Source organism: Melitaea cinxia, chromosome 5 (genome assembly GCF_905220565.1).
Source record: "Melitaea cinxia chromosome 5, ilMelCinx1.1, whole genome shotgun sequence".
NCBI lineage: Eukaryota > Metazoa > Arthropoda > Insecta > Lepidoptera > Nymphalidae > Melitaea > Melitaea cinxia.
Genome location: NC_059398.1, coordinates 6,824,050 through 6,841,972, shown reverse-complemented (window position 1 = coordinate 6,841,972; position 17,923 = coordinate 6,824,050). Strand labels below are relative to the sequence as shown.

Sequence of the window (17,923 nt, the reverse complement as noted above, 5' to 3'; positions counted from 1 at the left end):
CACGTAGGTAATACTTACTTATTATTAGCATATTTTTAAATGAGGGAAGCTATCGTCACAAGCGTTGCTACCTACGTGCGTTGGTGCTGGGAAATTGAATAAAGAAGTAATGTGATAGTGTCAATTTGTCTTCTTGTACTCTCATAGGCTACTTGTCTCCGGTCAGCGGGGCAACGACCTCCGACTGTTTTCGCCGACTTTCGGCACGTTATTCGGTAAATTACAAAATGAAACCGGATTACAGTAAACGCCAAACTTTGATTCGTACTGCAGTTAAGATTCTTGTTTCTTTGTTTGTCACATATTGTTACTGCTACCTTATAATACTCGTAATCATAACGTAACGTTTTAAAGCCTATGTCTGTCTAAAATAATTTGCAGTTTAAATTGTGAAAAGGTGATTTGAGATGTTGTAGGGACGTTAATAATTCGTGACATACAATAAAATAATACAGTAAAATCTAAAAAGGTTACTTTACAATATAACTTACAATTTAATTACTCGATCGCCGTCGTTATCAAGGCGTAACGATTAGGAAGAGAAAAATTAAAAACACTTAAAAAAATAAGTAAATGAAGTTGCGAGAACAATTTAACTATTAATAGACCTAACAAAACTCCATGACAGGCGTCAAAATTTATTTTAATTACTGTAATTACAATTTATAAATGTGTATTCAGAGTAACCTCGGGCGCCATTAGTGGGTTTCATCGTGTCAAAGGTTGTTAATTTAGACGCATCGTCGTTAAGACCACACGCGTCATGTGAAAATTCAATTGCGTAATTGAGTGCTTTGAAAATAGTGCAATTACACGATAGGATACGTTATAGTATAATCTTTTATGTAGTCATTATTATTTTTATTAGATTATACGTACACTTGTTATTAATCGACTTCAAATACGGAGAAGGTTCTCAATTTCCAGTGCCACCACTTAACTTATTACTGGGTGTTCTGATTTTGATAATTCTTTTTTTTTAATTGAAAGCTGGTGCTTGTCATGTGGTCTCATTAAAATTTGATTGAGTTCTAATGAGTTCTTTTGAGTTAGTCCTAATAATGCAAATTTCATTGAATATTTATTCGACTTACCTACGAATTTGCGAACAAACAGAATTATGTAGTCAAACGATTTGTTTTACATTGTAAAATTGTTGTTAATGGATTATGATTTATGTTTATAGTAATCACGTTAAAATGAATAAAGTTGGAAATAAAAAAAATACAAAGTAACGTATTAAACTGAAGATCGTATTGGAATAGTATTCACGAAATTTATAGCTATACTAACAGTTAAAACAGAAAAGTTTATTTTTACTAGCTAATCTCGAGTTTAACATTTCCGTTCCAATTTTTTTTTGCTTTACTAACCAACTTTTCAAAATGAACAATTTCGGATGTGTTCCCAGTTTCTTTTCCCAGAATTATTGTATAGTCTGTGTTTTCAGACCAGACTTAATCCTACTGTTACTACTACTACTGCCGTTGAGGGTTAGTGGATTATTTACTTAATTGTTTTTGACAATATTTATATAGTCACACCTTCAATTTGAAACAAATAATAAAAATCATCGCAATAACAACATTTTCAAATTAGCTCCAAAGTAATTTCGTTCTGGTTGTTTTCGTAAACTAATGGTTACTCTTTGACAAATATTGTACAAATAAGTGTTGACATTGTTAAGAATTATAATTGTAACAAGCTATTCTCGTTTTTGCTTTTTGCAAGCATTGTGTAAACTCAAATTTTTGACATCAATAATGATAACATTTTCTTACTACCTCCCCAACCTATATAACCTTCAAAAGACATGCGATTAGAGACGTATCTTTGGCCTTTTTTGTTCTAAAGAGATCTGCGGCTATTGACAAGTTTCGATGGTCAGATACAATTTGTTATCTCTTGAACATCAATCAATAATACAAACATGTTTCTTTAACCTTATGTTTTATCATATTTATGTCTATTTATCTCGTAAAATGACGTGGCAGAGATATAGCTTGAGCCATTACTTTTTTAAACAACAAAGGTGGGAAACAAGCGACAACCCGAGCAACCAACTACCTACGGTCCGTCTGATGGTAAGGGGTTACGGTAGCTTATAGACGCCTGCAATACTAGGGAGCATTGAAAGCGCGTTTCTGACGCTTGCATTGACCCTCCCCAGGAACTCTGGTTAGGGTGCTTTTTGATCTTGTTAATAAAATTAAAGATAATTTCCTAGAAGGCACTCACAATTTTAATAATGTATTGTACAAATGTGAATATATATATATTCGGAGGTATTTATAATATATATATACACCTCTGATCTATAATAAAATAGCTTGCGTCTCGATTCATTCCAACACCGGCCATACTTTTAGATTGCGCTAAATTATTGGCCATCGTGTATCTCTATCTATAACTGAAATTTTCAATGTGGGCGTTTTCTTTGATATATCTAGTTTTGAAATTATAAACTTTTAATGAGTAAAATTTTAATGAAAAAAGAAATACAGCTAATGTTTATTTTAGCTTAATAGGTCCTATTTGATCTTAGGAGACATTAAACTTTTTAACTGACTTCCTAAAAGGAGTAGGTTTTCAAGTTAATTATATATATTTTATATGTATGCTACCTCAAAACTCTTGACTGGGTACCGCATAACTTTTCACTGGGTATACCGATTTTGATGATTCTTGATTTAATCGAACTCTAATACTTGTCATGTAGACCCATTTAAATTTAATCGAGACCTGATCACTACTTAATGAGTAATTTACTTAACTATTTTTTCATCTACCTACGTTTTATTACTTGTCGATGTAATTGAAGTCGGTTGTTTTTCCGTTTGCGAGCAAACCCAAGTATTAAATTATCCTCTTGTACTTTAACATAACATTTGAAAAAACTCTCAAGTATTCACTCTAAACAACAGAATTGTACTAGTACATACGCTTCCATTAACTTTGAGTTCTATGTTGTATATAATAAACAAGTACCTGGATGACCGAACTTTGCTCGGTCTTTTTTTTTTGGATAAATCGTGTTTTTCGAAAATTTTTATTTAAATACGAATTACATACTGATGAAATATAAATAATAGCTTTTGATCTTACCGACATAATAAAAAAAAGGGGAAAAAATAATCGATCTGGAGATGTGTGGAATTGAAACGTGATCTTCTCATTTTGTGACCATCCGATTCCACACCTGAGCTCTTGACTTTAGAGATAGTGGCGACATTTACCTTCATATTCTAATGATATTGTAGCAGTTTTTCATTGCCTAAAAACACGGATAAAGCGACATTTTTTAAAAATGAATCCTAGCTAGATCGATTTGTCGCCTCCTAAACCCCCGAATACTAAATTTCATGAAAATCGTTAAAGCCGTTTCAAAAATTGAACATGAAGGCGACTAAACAATATGAAATTCGGATTCCTGCTGAAAAATACTGGCTCAAAACCCACCATTACTCTACTTAAGAAGATAAAATAGTGAAAACATGAAACAAAACAAAATTCTTGAAAGAGAGGAAAAACGACTCTATTATTTATTCGTGGGTTACATTCAGTGTCTACTCAAACAGTCAAATATACATCATACATATCTTTTATTACTTTACGATTTATTGACTGTGTGTTTTAAGACTCTTCGATCCGTACTTTCAATCGTTTAGGAAAAAATAAATATATATTATAATTTTAATTTAAGACTAAGATAAGTGTTTTGTGATGTTCAACGTATATGTTGCAGTCAGAACTCTTAAGCAGTCAAAAGTACTATTGACTAGCGAAATCAGTCAAAAGTACTTTTGACTGGACAAGTTGGTCAAAAGTGGTTTTGACTGAAAATTATTGGTTATTAGTACTTTTGACTGCAAATTCGCGGTTAAAAATACTTTTGACTGACGCTTTCCGTCAAAAGTAGTTTTAACTGCAAAAAAGCGTCAGTCAAAAGCACTATTAACTCGTTAGATGTGAATAATTAACTGAGGTAGTGAGTAATTTAACTGAGGTAGGGCACAGCAGGAATTTCCTGCTCAAAATATGGAGCAGCCCGACTGGGGTAGTACCTCGACCTTACAGAAGATCACAGCAAAATAATATTGTTTTCAAGCAGTATTGTGTTCCTGTTGGTGAGTAAGGTGACCAGAGCTCCTGGGGGGATTGGGGATTGGGTCGGTAACGCGCTTGCGATGCTTCTGGTGTTGCAGGCGTCTATAAGCTACGGTAATCGCTTACCATCAGGTGAGCCGTACGCTTGTTTGCCGACTTAGTGACATAAAAAAAAAAAAAAAAAAAATTAGTCAAATGATCCTGATAAACCATAATAAATTTATGTCCGCGATCTTCTTGCGACTGCATGTCAATCAGATCGACTTGGCAGCGGCTGTTCATTTCAGTGTGCAGGATCGGTTTCTAAACCTGACCCATCCTTTTCTTGCTTTTTTTCCTTTGGCATACTTCGCACATTGATAAATATATATTAATCATTTCGTTTGTAACATTAGTTAGTCATTTATTATTTCATTCTTAAGTCTATCGCGACCACCATGCCCTATAGAAATATGAGCAGCGTCAATAATGTCGTAGATTTCCTTAGCCGGCAAAAATATTTGACAGGTTCTGTGTTTGTAACTAATTTTTTTATACCACAAACTTCAATGTGTTAAAGCGTTGTAGTCTACTGTACTATAATGGTGTTTCCTTTTCATTAAATTTCGCGTCTTCCACATCCATTGCAAACTTTTCAAATTTTTCTTTTGTCATCACATTGAAATGACTATCTTTCATATCTTCCATCGCTAAAATTCTTTGCAAAAAGCCTTCTTTCTTTTCGTAGTCGCTCATTTTTGTTCTAATATCAGACGTTCTCCACTAATAATGAGTAATATAAAAGTTTATATATGCGTTTGTCGTTATTTTTATCGACCACCTTAACTTTTTAAGAGTTTTGACTGATACAACCAGTCAAAACCACTTTTGACGGAATCATTTAGTCAAAAGTACTTTTAACCAGCTCCATTGGGCAAAAGTACTTTTAACTGTTATTTTAGTCAAAAGTATTATTGACTAAAGCAAACGGTCAAAAGTACTTCTGACTGATTTTGCTAGTCAATAGTGCTTTTGACTGGTTAAGAGTTTTGACTGCAACATATATACAGATTCGTCTTTTATGATTAAATAGTAGCTTATGGTTCATCAGTGACCAGTAGGTTTAACTCAGTACGAAAATATGTAAACTTAAATTATAAATTTAACAAATTATTATTGTGACATTAATATTTTATTAAAAATTAGTTAATTTTACGAAAAGCCAATATATAACTCTTCGAATTGTGACACGTTTTCGGTATAGAGTGACAGTTGGCCATGAAAATGAAGCAGTAAGGCTATTTAATAGTTACTTTTTGACTTGTTGCCTAAATATAGATTCTAAATGTTCACTGATTACTACTATCAGGTAATTAATATTGAATTTACTTTTCTCGTTAATTTCATTATCATCAGTGATCCTTCGTTAACTGTATTTATAAATTTCTTTTTTTTTAATGGCCTGAAGATGACAATCTAATCACTACTTACTTGTATCTGGCCAGTTGATAAGAATTTTTAATACACTTCTTCATTAAAACTAGCTACTTCGACATCGGCTATTGTCATAAATATGTCGCATTACACAACGGCAATGGACTACTTTAAAAACTATATAATCTAAAACTGTAACTTTCTTTCACAATAATAAGAGAAGAGTTCTTACATTTCGCAATTGTTGCCTTGAAATATTTTTCTTTCGTGTTAGCACTGCGACAAATTTAATAAAGCACTTTCAGAAACAGAATGAAACAGAATAAAAATTTTCTTGTAACTAACTTGACAGCGTATCAAAAAATATTACTAACTTGATTGTGATGACTCTACCATTTACTTTCATATCATATACATAAGTGATATTATTTTGTTTGGTGATATTTTAATTTTATTTTAGCAGTCAATTTTGTAATTCTGTTTAAATTTTAGAGTAAACCTTTTGCGTTCAATGTTTGAACATGCGCAGCCATTTATAATAATGATCGTCATCGCATAAAAATAGATCGAACTCTCGCATCGAACGAGAAAACATTATCAGTTAGTGTTGTTTGAACGATTACGATCGTGATTCATACCTGAACCAATACATAAAATTAACGATTAGCGTATGTGTTTGTCTTGTTAAGATGTACATAAATCCATACAAATCTATGTCAATAAAAATCATTCATCGAGTTTTTAACGCAAGATCGTCACTCTATGACACCTGTTTTAGCTTTTTCCTTGTGACAATGACGAAAAGGTTTTTGGAAGTTTTCTTTTATACGAAAACTAAATTAAAAACGGTATATTCGTTTTAAGAGTCATGCTGTAATATATTTTTCACACAGTGAAATTTCATAATTTTTATTTCATACAGATGACATATTGTATGGCCGTCTCAATTACTAAAGAGAGACGATACAAGTATGGTAATAAAGTAAGACTTTCCGTTTATTAGTAAATAGGGATCAATATGAAGTCAGACCCGATTGCTAGTCATAACCTTATTCAATTTATGGATATTATTTATATATATGTTTATATAATTCTATACATTACCACTCAATAGGCGAACAAATCACTAGATATTACATAATTATGTCTAACCTTTAAGTCGAAGCGTATTTTACGTCAGTGCATATTAAATCTGAAACAGATTCTCGAAGTTCTCAAGATTTGGGTGCGGTTACATACTTGACTTGCATCGTCAGTATAATCAATGGATTTATTTATTGTGATATGACGTCACGCGCCATTGACCCGCCGCGCCGTGCGTCGTCTAGGTCGACTCACTGTCACTATTATATTACGATTTAGCCTGTAGCATCGAACTGCTGGGCATATAGACCTCTTTCTCCAAGTAGGAAAAGGCTCGGAGCTTAATCCACCACGCAGTTCCATTGCGGGTTGGCTAATCTTATATATAAAAATGAATCGCAAAATGTGTTGCTAAGCGCAAAACTCGAGAACGGTTGGACCGATTTCGCTAATTCTTTTTTTAAGATGTTCCTTGAAGTACGAGGATGGTTCTTACGGAGAGAAAAATTCTAAAAAAAAAAATTTTAAATTTCCTGAAAAAGTCTAAAAACAACACTTTTCTATACTCCCATACAAAAGATTTGTGATAATACTTAAAAGTCAATTCGAATTTTAATACCATACGATAAAGTTTGTGTTAGGCGATACGAAGTTCACCGGGTCAGCTAGTAGTATATAAAGTGCCTACATAATTAGACTGCTTATATTTATAAACTTTATATGTGTTAGTTTTTTATATATAATTAGAGTCACAAAGAAGTGAAGGTATGCGGGTACCGTAGCCTCTAGACGCCTGCTACACCAGAAGCATCGCAAGCGTTTTGCCACCCTCTCTAAGAGCCCTAGCCAACACCGGAGGCACATTGTTTAGTTAACAAATATTGCGAAATTGATAACAGTACTAGCGATTTGATCGTCAGTACAATATAGTATATAAATTATTTTTATTATATTCTATTACGACAGAGTGATTCATGAATCAGTAATCGTTTGATTAGATCATTTTGTTTTTATAGCATAGCATTACAATACTTAATATGTATAAAAAAGGTAATTACGATATTGGTGATAGCTGACTATCTCAGAGACAACTATCTTATATTACTTTTTGTTCAAATCATTTTTTGCAATCACAGGATATAAACGGTATGAATGTCACAGATTGTTCTTCAATCATCAAAAGCGAATAAAACTGCGTGGAGAGCCTAGATACGCATATATAGTTACAAATCCATCATAATAATTGCGTAAATCATACATTAATTAATATATATTTTTAAAGTCACGATAAACATATATCTTGAATAAAATTTAATAGAACGAGAAGTATTTTATTATAAAAATAAGATTACTCTTTTGGCATTGTGTTGTGTTTTGTTAACACACACGTTATCTTCTTCCAAAATTTTCAAATAAGTATTTTGGAACAGGATAATGTTGAAATTCTGTTTAATTAAGAATATATTAAACAAAATGATGTTTGATAAATTGATGTAAACGATTTTAAAATTAACGCACATAATTAAAACGAAACATATCAATGTTTACAGGAAACATACTATATAATATATTATTATTTATTATCCGTCAAACAGTGAATCGATTAAATATGTATTATTATTATTTTATTTCATTTACGTGGAGCGGAGTTGATAGAGTCGATTTCTATGAACAATCTTTCTGTCATAATCGTTATTGCCCGACTGCCAAGGAAGGGTTATGTTTTTCGCGCGTATCTTGTATGTATGTATGTATGTTTGTATGTAATATTCTTTACTACCTCATATTTCCAGAACCACTGAACAGATTTACATAATTGAGGTATCGTTAGGTTCGTCTTAGCTGCCCAAGTGTTCTTAAATAGGTGACATTAAAAAAAAGTTAAACATGGCGGCTGCGCGAAGCCATTGTAGTTAATTAAAAAAAATTGTTTTTCTCGATTACTACAATATGGGTATCTAATTGAAGGGTACAATACAAGGATTTTAAAAAGGTATATAATGATTATTATTACCGTAATACTAATAAAGAAATACAATATTAAAGTTTAAAAAATGTGGACTTTGCTCTTTCCCACGCCTATGCCATGCCAAACTCGCCTCCTAGGCGACGATCAACTTCGGGGTGTAGCCTTTCTAATAAAATACAATGGTTAAAAAAAACATACAATTAAAATTACAAATAAAAATTAATAAATGTCACATCAATTTACAATTACATTAATAAAATCAATAACAAATACATAATACCAAATACAAACAAATAATTTTAATAATAATTTCATTATATTAAAACTAATAGTTGTTGACTTAAGCAGTCACCTATTTGCTAAAGGTCAGGCTTACGTTGCTTTGAGCAGAGTGAGATCTTTCTCCGGGCTTGCTATCAGTTCTCTTGACCCTAAAAAAATACTTAATCAACCCCATGATGTAAACTGTTTTAATGAATTGAACCGATTACGTAATTTGTCTGACTAAAAAGACATAAATAAAATAATAATATAAAAAAAAAAAAAAACAAAAAAAGCCCGCCTGCGTGAAGAACAACTAATAGAAAATCAACTGAAAAAGCTGGAACAAGATAAAAATTCAATATGCACACAAAGTCAGCGAAATAAATAAAAACAATATCAAGAACAATATCAATGAAATTGAAGGATAAGTCAAATCATTCTCTCTTTGTGCATGTCTCCGACTGCATGTTATGTACGACGTTGCATAAAGTTTCGAAGGACTACCGTATTAATATATTTTAAATGTACAGCACAAAATGTTTGATATTGTTTCTATTTATTTCGCTGACTTTGTGTGCATATTGAATTTTTATCTTGTTCCAGCTTTTTCAGTTGATTTTCTATTAGTTGTTCTTCACGCAGGCGGGTTTTTTGTTTTTTTTTTAATTATTATTTTATTTGACAATAGTTTTTGACATAAATTCTACGCGAAGTGTCATTTATTTCTTAAAAGAGAGATAATTGATGAAATAAATGTCTCACGGATCATTATAGTTAATAGGAATCGACGGTTAAACGTACCTACTGCTAACATATATAATCTATGAGACCAAGAAAGTTATTGTTATGATTAGACGCAGATAGTGTGTTGTTTACTATGATAAAAGTGTGCCATATTAAATAAATAAAAATCGACACGTATATTCACACAAGAAAAATATATAGCGGTACGATGTTCGCCGACTCAGCTAGTAATGTATAATATGAGCCTTACGTAATAGGATATAAGCAGTATAAATATCAAAGATTGTTTTTTTTTCAAAATTGCGTGAAAAGAAGGTGCACATATATAGTTACAAATCCATCATAATAATTTGTGTTAAAAAAGCGTAAATCAAAATTCTTATTCAAATTAGCACGCTAAGAGCTAAGTTTTATACGCAAGGTACTGAGTGTGCTTAGTGTGTTTATGTTATCACTTAGCACTTCGTCTGACCTTCTATCTTTGAAGAACTATGAGAATTTAGCGAGACAAGCGATCAGCTACGGCTTTGTTTGTGACGTTTTTGAATAAATTAGAAATTGTGGAATCGTATTTTAGTGAAAATGTGTAAGAATTGAATAGCTTAATTTACATGTCTATAAACAATTAACAAACAAAATTTGATTCTATACTTTAATGAGACGCGTTAAAAACGATAAAACTTTTTTAATACAAAGCTGTTAGTTGCAGTTGTTCTTTAGTGTAAGAATATTTTAAACAAATTCGTACTTAATATATACATCTATATAAATAAATAAAATTGAAGTCTGTAATATTAAAATAACTGCTTTTTACTAAATGCATATGGAATGTATACACGGTACATATACCAAAATAACATTTTTAACAATTTTTGTCTGCCTGTCTTTCTGTCTGTTTGTCTATTTGTTCCGGCTAATCTCTGAAATGGCTGGACCGATTTTGACGGGACTTTCACTGGCATATAGCTGATGTAGTAAGGAGTAACATAGACTACTTTTATTTTAGAAATTTTATTTTATGACTCTGCGGACTGAACAATAACATTTTTCTTAAATTCCACGCGGACGAAGTCGCGGGCACAGCTAGTGTAGAATAAAATATTAACTAAACAGTTAATGAACATTTAGGAGAAAGTATTAAGCTTCATATGCGACGCTACTCTACTTTGAATTAGTAGGTATAGGTACTAATATGAATGAACATTTCTTCCGATTCTAATAATGTTGTCTTTCATCGTCGAGAAAAAGATATATTCGTAAGTAAATTTAACACTTTAAAATTCAGACGAGCTTTGCCTTCAATATAAGCAAATATTTAAACAATAACTTGACGTTGCTTCCTAGAGATGCAAATAAAATTATTAACTGAGCGTCAATATCTCGTTTACCAGAACTTCGACTTATTTAAAATACTTTAAAAATATAGGCTGTAATAAAATATGACAATATAATATAAAATACATTAAGAGGTGAAACTACACGAAACACCAAGTATTAAATAATAAAAACATTCATTTTTATAAAACAGAGTAACCGACCTATCTGTGTACACATTTTTGAAACCAATAGAACACATAACAATTATTTTTCGAATCTTTTTCTGTGTATCTATAATATACTTGTGGTCGCCTAGTGGTAGAAATTCTTCCATAATCAACTTAAAATATAAGTTTGAGCTCTTTTAAGGTTCTGTTATCAAAGACTATAACTTATATCATAATAAACAAAGATTATATATTATATGCGAGTATGTGTCAAACACAGTGTTCGTAATGTATTTTTTATGTATTAGCATTCTGCACTCCTTCACTATATAAACTATGTGTCCGAAATTTCATACTCCTCCGCCTGCGCAATTTTCGTAAAAGGGGTACAAAGTTTTTGCTTCACGTTTTAATATATAGATGTCTGTTCCCGTATCACGTAAAATCTTTTGCATTAAAATGGACGATATAATATTAACCTAAAATCTGATATAAGTTTAATCTTGATCCACCACCTAGAGATTGACATATGACACTATTAATAATTAAGTAAAATCGTAACGTTTTTAAAAAAGCCTGTTATTATTTTTTTAAACACACTTGATTGAATAAAAATTCATATAGCATAGATATTTGTTTGTTTTTGTAAGTCTCACATTCAGCGTTAACATGAACGTTATTACTTATTATTGAATTGTAAAATTTAACAACGTTTTGTTAAAAAGATCTAATAACGACTACAGATTTATTTATTGTTTCCTATAAATGGTCCATAACAATGTTAAATAATGAATGATAAATGAGACTATCCGCGAGAGAACGAAAGTAACCGACATAGCCCACAGAATTAGCAAGTTGAAGTGGCAGTGGGCTGGTCGTCTGTGTCGCTGGACCGATGGCCGTTGGAGTAGACGGGTCCTAGAGTGGAGACCGCGTCTTGGCAAACGCAGTGTGGGACGTCCTCCGGCCCGTTGGACCGACGATCTACGTAAGATTGCCGGTGTAGGCTGGATGAGGATTGCGGAAGACCGGGATGTGTGGCGCGAACTTGGGGAGGCCTATGTCCAGCAGTGGACTGCGATAGGCTGAAGTGAAGTGAATGTTAAATGGTTAAGAATCCATTATCAATTATAAATATATTTATGAACTTCATATTTGTTATTTGAGTGCTTAATCCCTTAACCGGTAGTAAGACGCTTAAGATAAAATTACACAAATAAAAAGTTACTCTTTCATCTAGAATTATTTTTAATGTAACAATCTAGGAATATACTGACCCAATATTTGAGTTCATTTTAGCATTAAAAGTTTAAAATGTTGCTTTTCGAAAAAAATTCAGCCTTACCAGATGACGCTATTTTTTATCAAGTCTCGGTAGGCATATTCTTTTAAATCGTAAAAAACTTATAATTCGTACGTGTTGGTTATTTGCCAAAGAGATTGTAATCTCTTTCATAGTGTACGTACTTGTAATTATTTTCGTCACAGTTTTACGGTATTAACGTTTCAAAGTTATTCAGTATCTACACACTTTAATGCTTTGAACAACACAATACAGTTATAAATTAAATAACAAAATAACTATATATATATTGTCAATTGTTTACTTGCGAAGAAAACACTGCATAAATGGTTATTGACCACAAGCGTCAATAAAATCAAACACATAATTTGATTCGGTTTCAGTTAATCGATTTTTTGTAGCGATGAACAAGTGAAATATCTGAAGTTAGAAATATTCATAAACGGGATATTTACCATGTTTTTTATTTTCATTTTGCGGAGCTCGATATTTCGACATTAACTGCGAATGTCTTGTTCCCGAGACTGTAATTTGGTGGTAGATTTTGACGGCTTTAGCAGTGTCCATACCGGACTATCGAGTTCCGCAAAATGAAAATAAAAAACATGGTAAATATCCCGTTTATGAATAGTTTTTTAACCGGCTTCAAAAAAGGAGAAGGTTACTCAATTCGACCGTATATATTATTATTATTTTTTTTATGGATGTTCGGGGATAACTCCTTCGTTTATGAACCGATTTTGATTTTTTTTGTTTGAAAGGAGATATCCCTAGCTTGGTACCACGATAAGGAAACCAGGATATGATGATGGGATCCCAGATAAATCGAGGGAAACTCTTGAAAATCCACATAACTTTTTACGGAGTGTACCGATTTTAATGATTTTTAATTCAATCGAAAGCCGATGGTTATCATGTGGTCACATTTAAATTTCATCGAGATCTGATCACAACTTTTGGAGTAATCTTTGATAATGCGTATTTACGTTTTATTACTTGTCGTTTACGTTGTATTACTTGTCGACATAATTGAAGTCGGTTTTTCTTCGTTTGCCTGCAAACACAATTATAGTAATAGAAGTAACCATGTTAATCTAAAATCTTATGTATCGCGTATACAACCATTAGTAAAAAGCGGTTATTTTAATATTACAAACAGAAACTCCAATTTTATTTATTTGTACAGATATACGAGTAGATGTATAGATACTAGGGTAGACAAAAGCAAGACGCTAAAATGAAACCATATGTAAAAAAAGAAAGAATGAAAGACATTTATTTGAGGCGCATACACTGGCGCTTACAGACATACAACACAATGAGTGCACAAATACAATAAAAAATAAAAACAAATTACATACAAAAAAAAATAGTCAAATTACAAGTTAGAACGTTTGGATAAAGTAGCAAAGAGACTTAACAGAAATCCAATGAAATCCCGTAAACTGATATGGTGGATGCAGTTGTTTTCATTTCGCCTGGTCAGAGGTTTGTCTATCGATTTTAGTTTCCATTACAGTTGTAAACAACATACAATGTTCATCATATAGTTTAATGGAGTCCTTTTAAATTTTAATTATAATAATAAAACAACATAGCAAAATCTATAACCTTTAAATAGTTATCAACTGTAAATGTTTAAATACAAATAATTACTGTAACTATTATGTTTTTTTTTTTTTGAGAGATTAAACGAAACTACGATATTGTGATTTTATAAATATCAAATCATGTACTTTAAAAAACAATGACCATGAAATCGAGGCCACGAATCAAAGCTATGGATGCGGCGAAGCACCCAGAGCATGAAACGTTTAAACGCAACATTGCTACACTCATTCGTGTCAATGGGACAACAAAATGAAATACACGAAATCGGAACAAACACTCCCGTATAAAATAGCCCACCGACTCGTAATCGTGTTTATTTCAGGAATCGGCTGGATCTGATCCAAAACCCAGTATAATCGGAAGCCAGTCAATTTTCTCGCTGACTCAACGACTGAGTAACCCTCTCTGGTGACTTCTCTGCTCTTACGAATGTCAAAGATTCAATGCACGTTACTATTTTCGCACGACAATCCCGAACTATTTTTAATATTGCGTCGTAAATTTTCTCGGAAAGCACAATTATGCGTGGGCAGATTTAATTGATGCTAAGAAAAATTGGTTTGTAATTTGGAACGTATAAACGTAAATTTCTTTTCCTCGAACGTTTAAAAGGGAAATTAACTTTTAGTACTTTCACAAAGTATTGAATTAAGATTATTTCTACGTAAATAAATGCGTGCTTTTATGTGTTGTTCGACAGCTAGGGTTTAGTATTAATACACTAAAATAGAAGGCAAGAAATTAACTGTGTTTAATGAATTTTAAAATTAAATGTTTTTTCAAGTACCTACATATAGTTATTTACACAACAAACAACAAGCGATTTTAAATTATTTGTCTGCCTTGTATGTCTTTCTTTTTGTCCTAATCATAGCAACGGCAGAACCAATTTTTATAGGACTTTCACTTGAAGATAGAGCAGATTATGGAACATCATATTACTTTTCATCCCAGAATTCCCCCGAAATCGGGATTTACACCGGAAAACCCGTGTTTACCGCGCCCGAGTACCTACCGCCCAGATAGATATGAAATAACCAAACCTTTTCAATTAAATACGACAATTTTGGGAGCAAATCTATACATCTATAACATAAAGTTAAAAAGTTAGTTTGTTTGATAAAACGCGCTAATCTCAGGAACTACTGGGTCGAATTGAAAAATTATTTTTGTGTTGGATAGCCCATTTACCTAAGAAGACTATAGGCTATTTTTTCGTCAAATTAACGTGGGTAAAACCGCGGGGCACATCTAGTTATAAATAAGATGATTGCTGAATATTCTTTGGTCTTACATACGACTATAACTATTTCTGTCGTTTCAAAATCATTACTCTATGCCAACTGTTTTCTACGACACTGTCACGTAAAACAGTATATATGTATATACTATATACTAATATTGTTAATACGTATCTCTCAATACAGTCAACTCAATATCTAACACTTCGATTTTAAAACATATTTTTGTTTTATTAAAACTTCATTTAATGATGAGGGCTACAAAGATTTTATTCATTTACGACATACAATATTATTAAGTTGATATTTGGTTTTGTCTCTGTTTATATATTTTAGAAATGCTTATTACAGTTTCTATAGTTACAATTTTTTTTTTATTATTTTAGTGATATTTGCTAAGGTTTTAGTGTGTTTTATGCAAAAAATACCTTAGGTCCACATCAGCCACTTCCAATTTCCTTTTACAGCTTAATAATATTTATTTAGATAGTCAGTTAGTCAGTTTAGTAGATAGTCTTTCATTTTTTCTTTCAATTCTTAAAATTATTCCTTTATGCATACATGTTCTGTATAAATAACATTTTTTAAATATGTTAGGTACAACGGATTTACATCGGAATGAATCCTAAAGAGAGATCAATCAGTTTTGATAATTTGTAAATATTTCACTCAAGGATCAAGTATGATTATACAGATGCGTTCCAGAAACATTATTGTAGGTCTTGATTAAAATATCCACATTTGAAGCGATTATTCTTTAAAATAAATTTATTTAAATTCAGTGATTTAACAATAGACTAGTAACAAATATTGAAATGAGTTCAGTTTTTGTAGTTTGAATTGATATTTACAGTCTGACTCCTAACTCACTCACATGAGACGTATTGTAATATTTAAATATTCTACCACATCTCATAAATAAGTTAGCGAAAACAAAAAAGATTCTTTGTTAATTGATTTTATATAAAGGTCGGTTACTACTTTGTATTACCGTAAATTTCGTCATGTGGTTAAGAGAAGCGTTGAATTTTAACCGTCTTAACTTCAAGGTACAAAGAGAGGTCACAACGTTAGCATCCTTGACCACTAATCAAGTCACCTTAGATCACCGCGGAAAACCTGTCTAATAACTTTAAATATTTTATGTCACACGTTAACAAATACTGCTACATGACAATACATTGAAATCAACGATTACGTGCTGCCTTAAATTTGTTGAATCGATTGTTTTACATATTGTACTTGTTTATATTTACTTCCACGGCTTAACTTCGAGCTAGCTAACTATAGCACGATTAGAAGTAAACAGTACCATTCGCATATTACAAACTTCTCTATGCTTGTATCGACGTTATACAGTGTTAGCTAAATAGATATGCTAGCTAATATTGCGACTATATATTAAATACGTAACGAACATCTGTTTTATTGACGTTGGGTAAAACTCTCGAGATAAAGATACTAAACTATTTTAAAAGTTATTAACGTGAGTACCAATGTCAGATGATGTAAAACAGATCGACCCTCTGTGATAATCGGATTTGTTTTTCTATGATAAGAGCATTAATATGCTTCGAATTTTATCATCGTAACATTGTTGTGGTATGCAAGAATTTAAATTTTATGTACCTACCTGACCAAAGAAGCGTTCCCGTGCTGCGGCCATAGTTTCGTTGCGTGTTTCACTTTTAATAGAATTTGAATCAGTCGGATGCGTCATGTTTAGAGAGTCCTGAGAGTTTTTCACGGGGTTATCAGGCAGCGGCGACGCCTGCACCTGCGCCGTCTGAGACGCAGGTCTATCGGAGTTGTCTTCTGCCACCTTCGTAACTTTATTGACACTCTCGTTTATGCTACCACCTCCGACACCGTTAGTTTTTTCACTACTTTCTTTCTTCTCTTTTTTGTTTTTCTTCTTGTTCTTCGGTTTCTTAGAGGCTTTGCCTTCGAGAAGATCGCTAGCGCAGCACTGCACATTACCCATGTCGAGGTGTGAGCATGTCGCGGGTGCTCGGTCGGCGGGAGTCAGCTCGGTCGGTCGGTCGTTCGAGGCGCGTCGGCGTCGGCGCCGGCTCGCGGAATGAGCGCTTTGTGAGTCCCCGGCGTCGTGGCGCCCACCCGCCCCGGTATTTTTGACGCCAACTTTGAAATCGCGCTGACCGCCGATTACGCGGATGGCGTCCGCGAAGGATCGCACCCGAAAGCCAAAACGTTAACGCGTGCCGGCCGCGCTGGCGTCATCGCGCGTCTCGGCCCCCGCACCGCAAGGTCAAGGCGCACTCATTATTCCTCCTGGGCATCCGTCGTCACGAACCTCACCGTCAAGACGTGCTCGTGGCGAGACCTAAGCACCGTCCTCGTCAACTGGGCGCGAGTCGTTAGCCGATACTGCTATCGATCACGCAATGTTTACGTTTAGCTGCCACGGGAACGGTGATGTAACCAATAGCGACACGATATTTACGTTTTTGTGCATTTAATTAAATCGAGTGTTGTATAGAGTAATAAAGTATCTAAGTAACGTTTACGTTCAGAATAGATACTCGTATAATTACGTTACTCTACGCAAGCTATTGTATTTATTATTGTAAACATTACACGTTGCAATGTTTTGTTTTAGAGCGGTCGTGGTATAAGTTATCATTATTCGCTCTACACTGGCACTGGCTGGAACAAACCACATATTCGTAGTAGAGCGAACACG

At 32.9% G+C, this 17,923-nt stretch overlaps 1 protein-coding gene across 1 annotated transcript in view; it reads right to left on the bottom strand.

Annotated features, from left to right (window-relative positions):
• The window catches only part of LOC123653481 (NAD(+) hydrolase sarm1), an 82,519-nt gene extending 64,880 nt beyond the window's left edge, over positions 1-17,639 (bottom strand). The window contains exon 1 of the mRNA XM_045589477.1: positions 16,853-17,639. Coding sequence (XP_045445433.1) covers positions 16,853-17,203 — 351 coding nt within the window. The 5' untranslated portion in view covers positions 17,204-17,639. The remainder of the gene's footprint in view (positions 1-16,852) is intronic.
• Between the last annotated feature and the right edge of the window lie 284 nt (positions 17,640-17,923).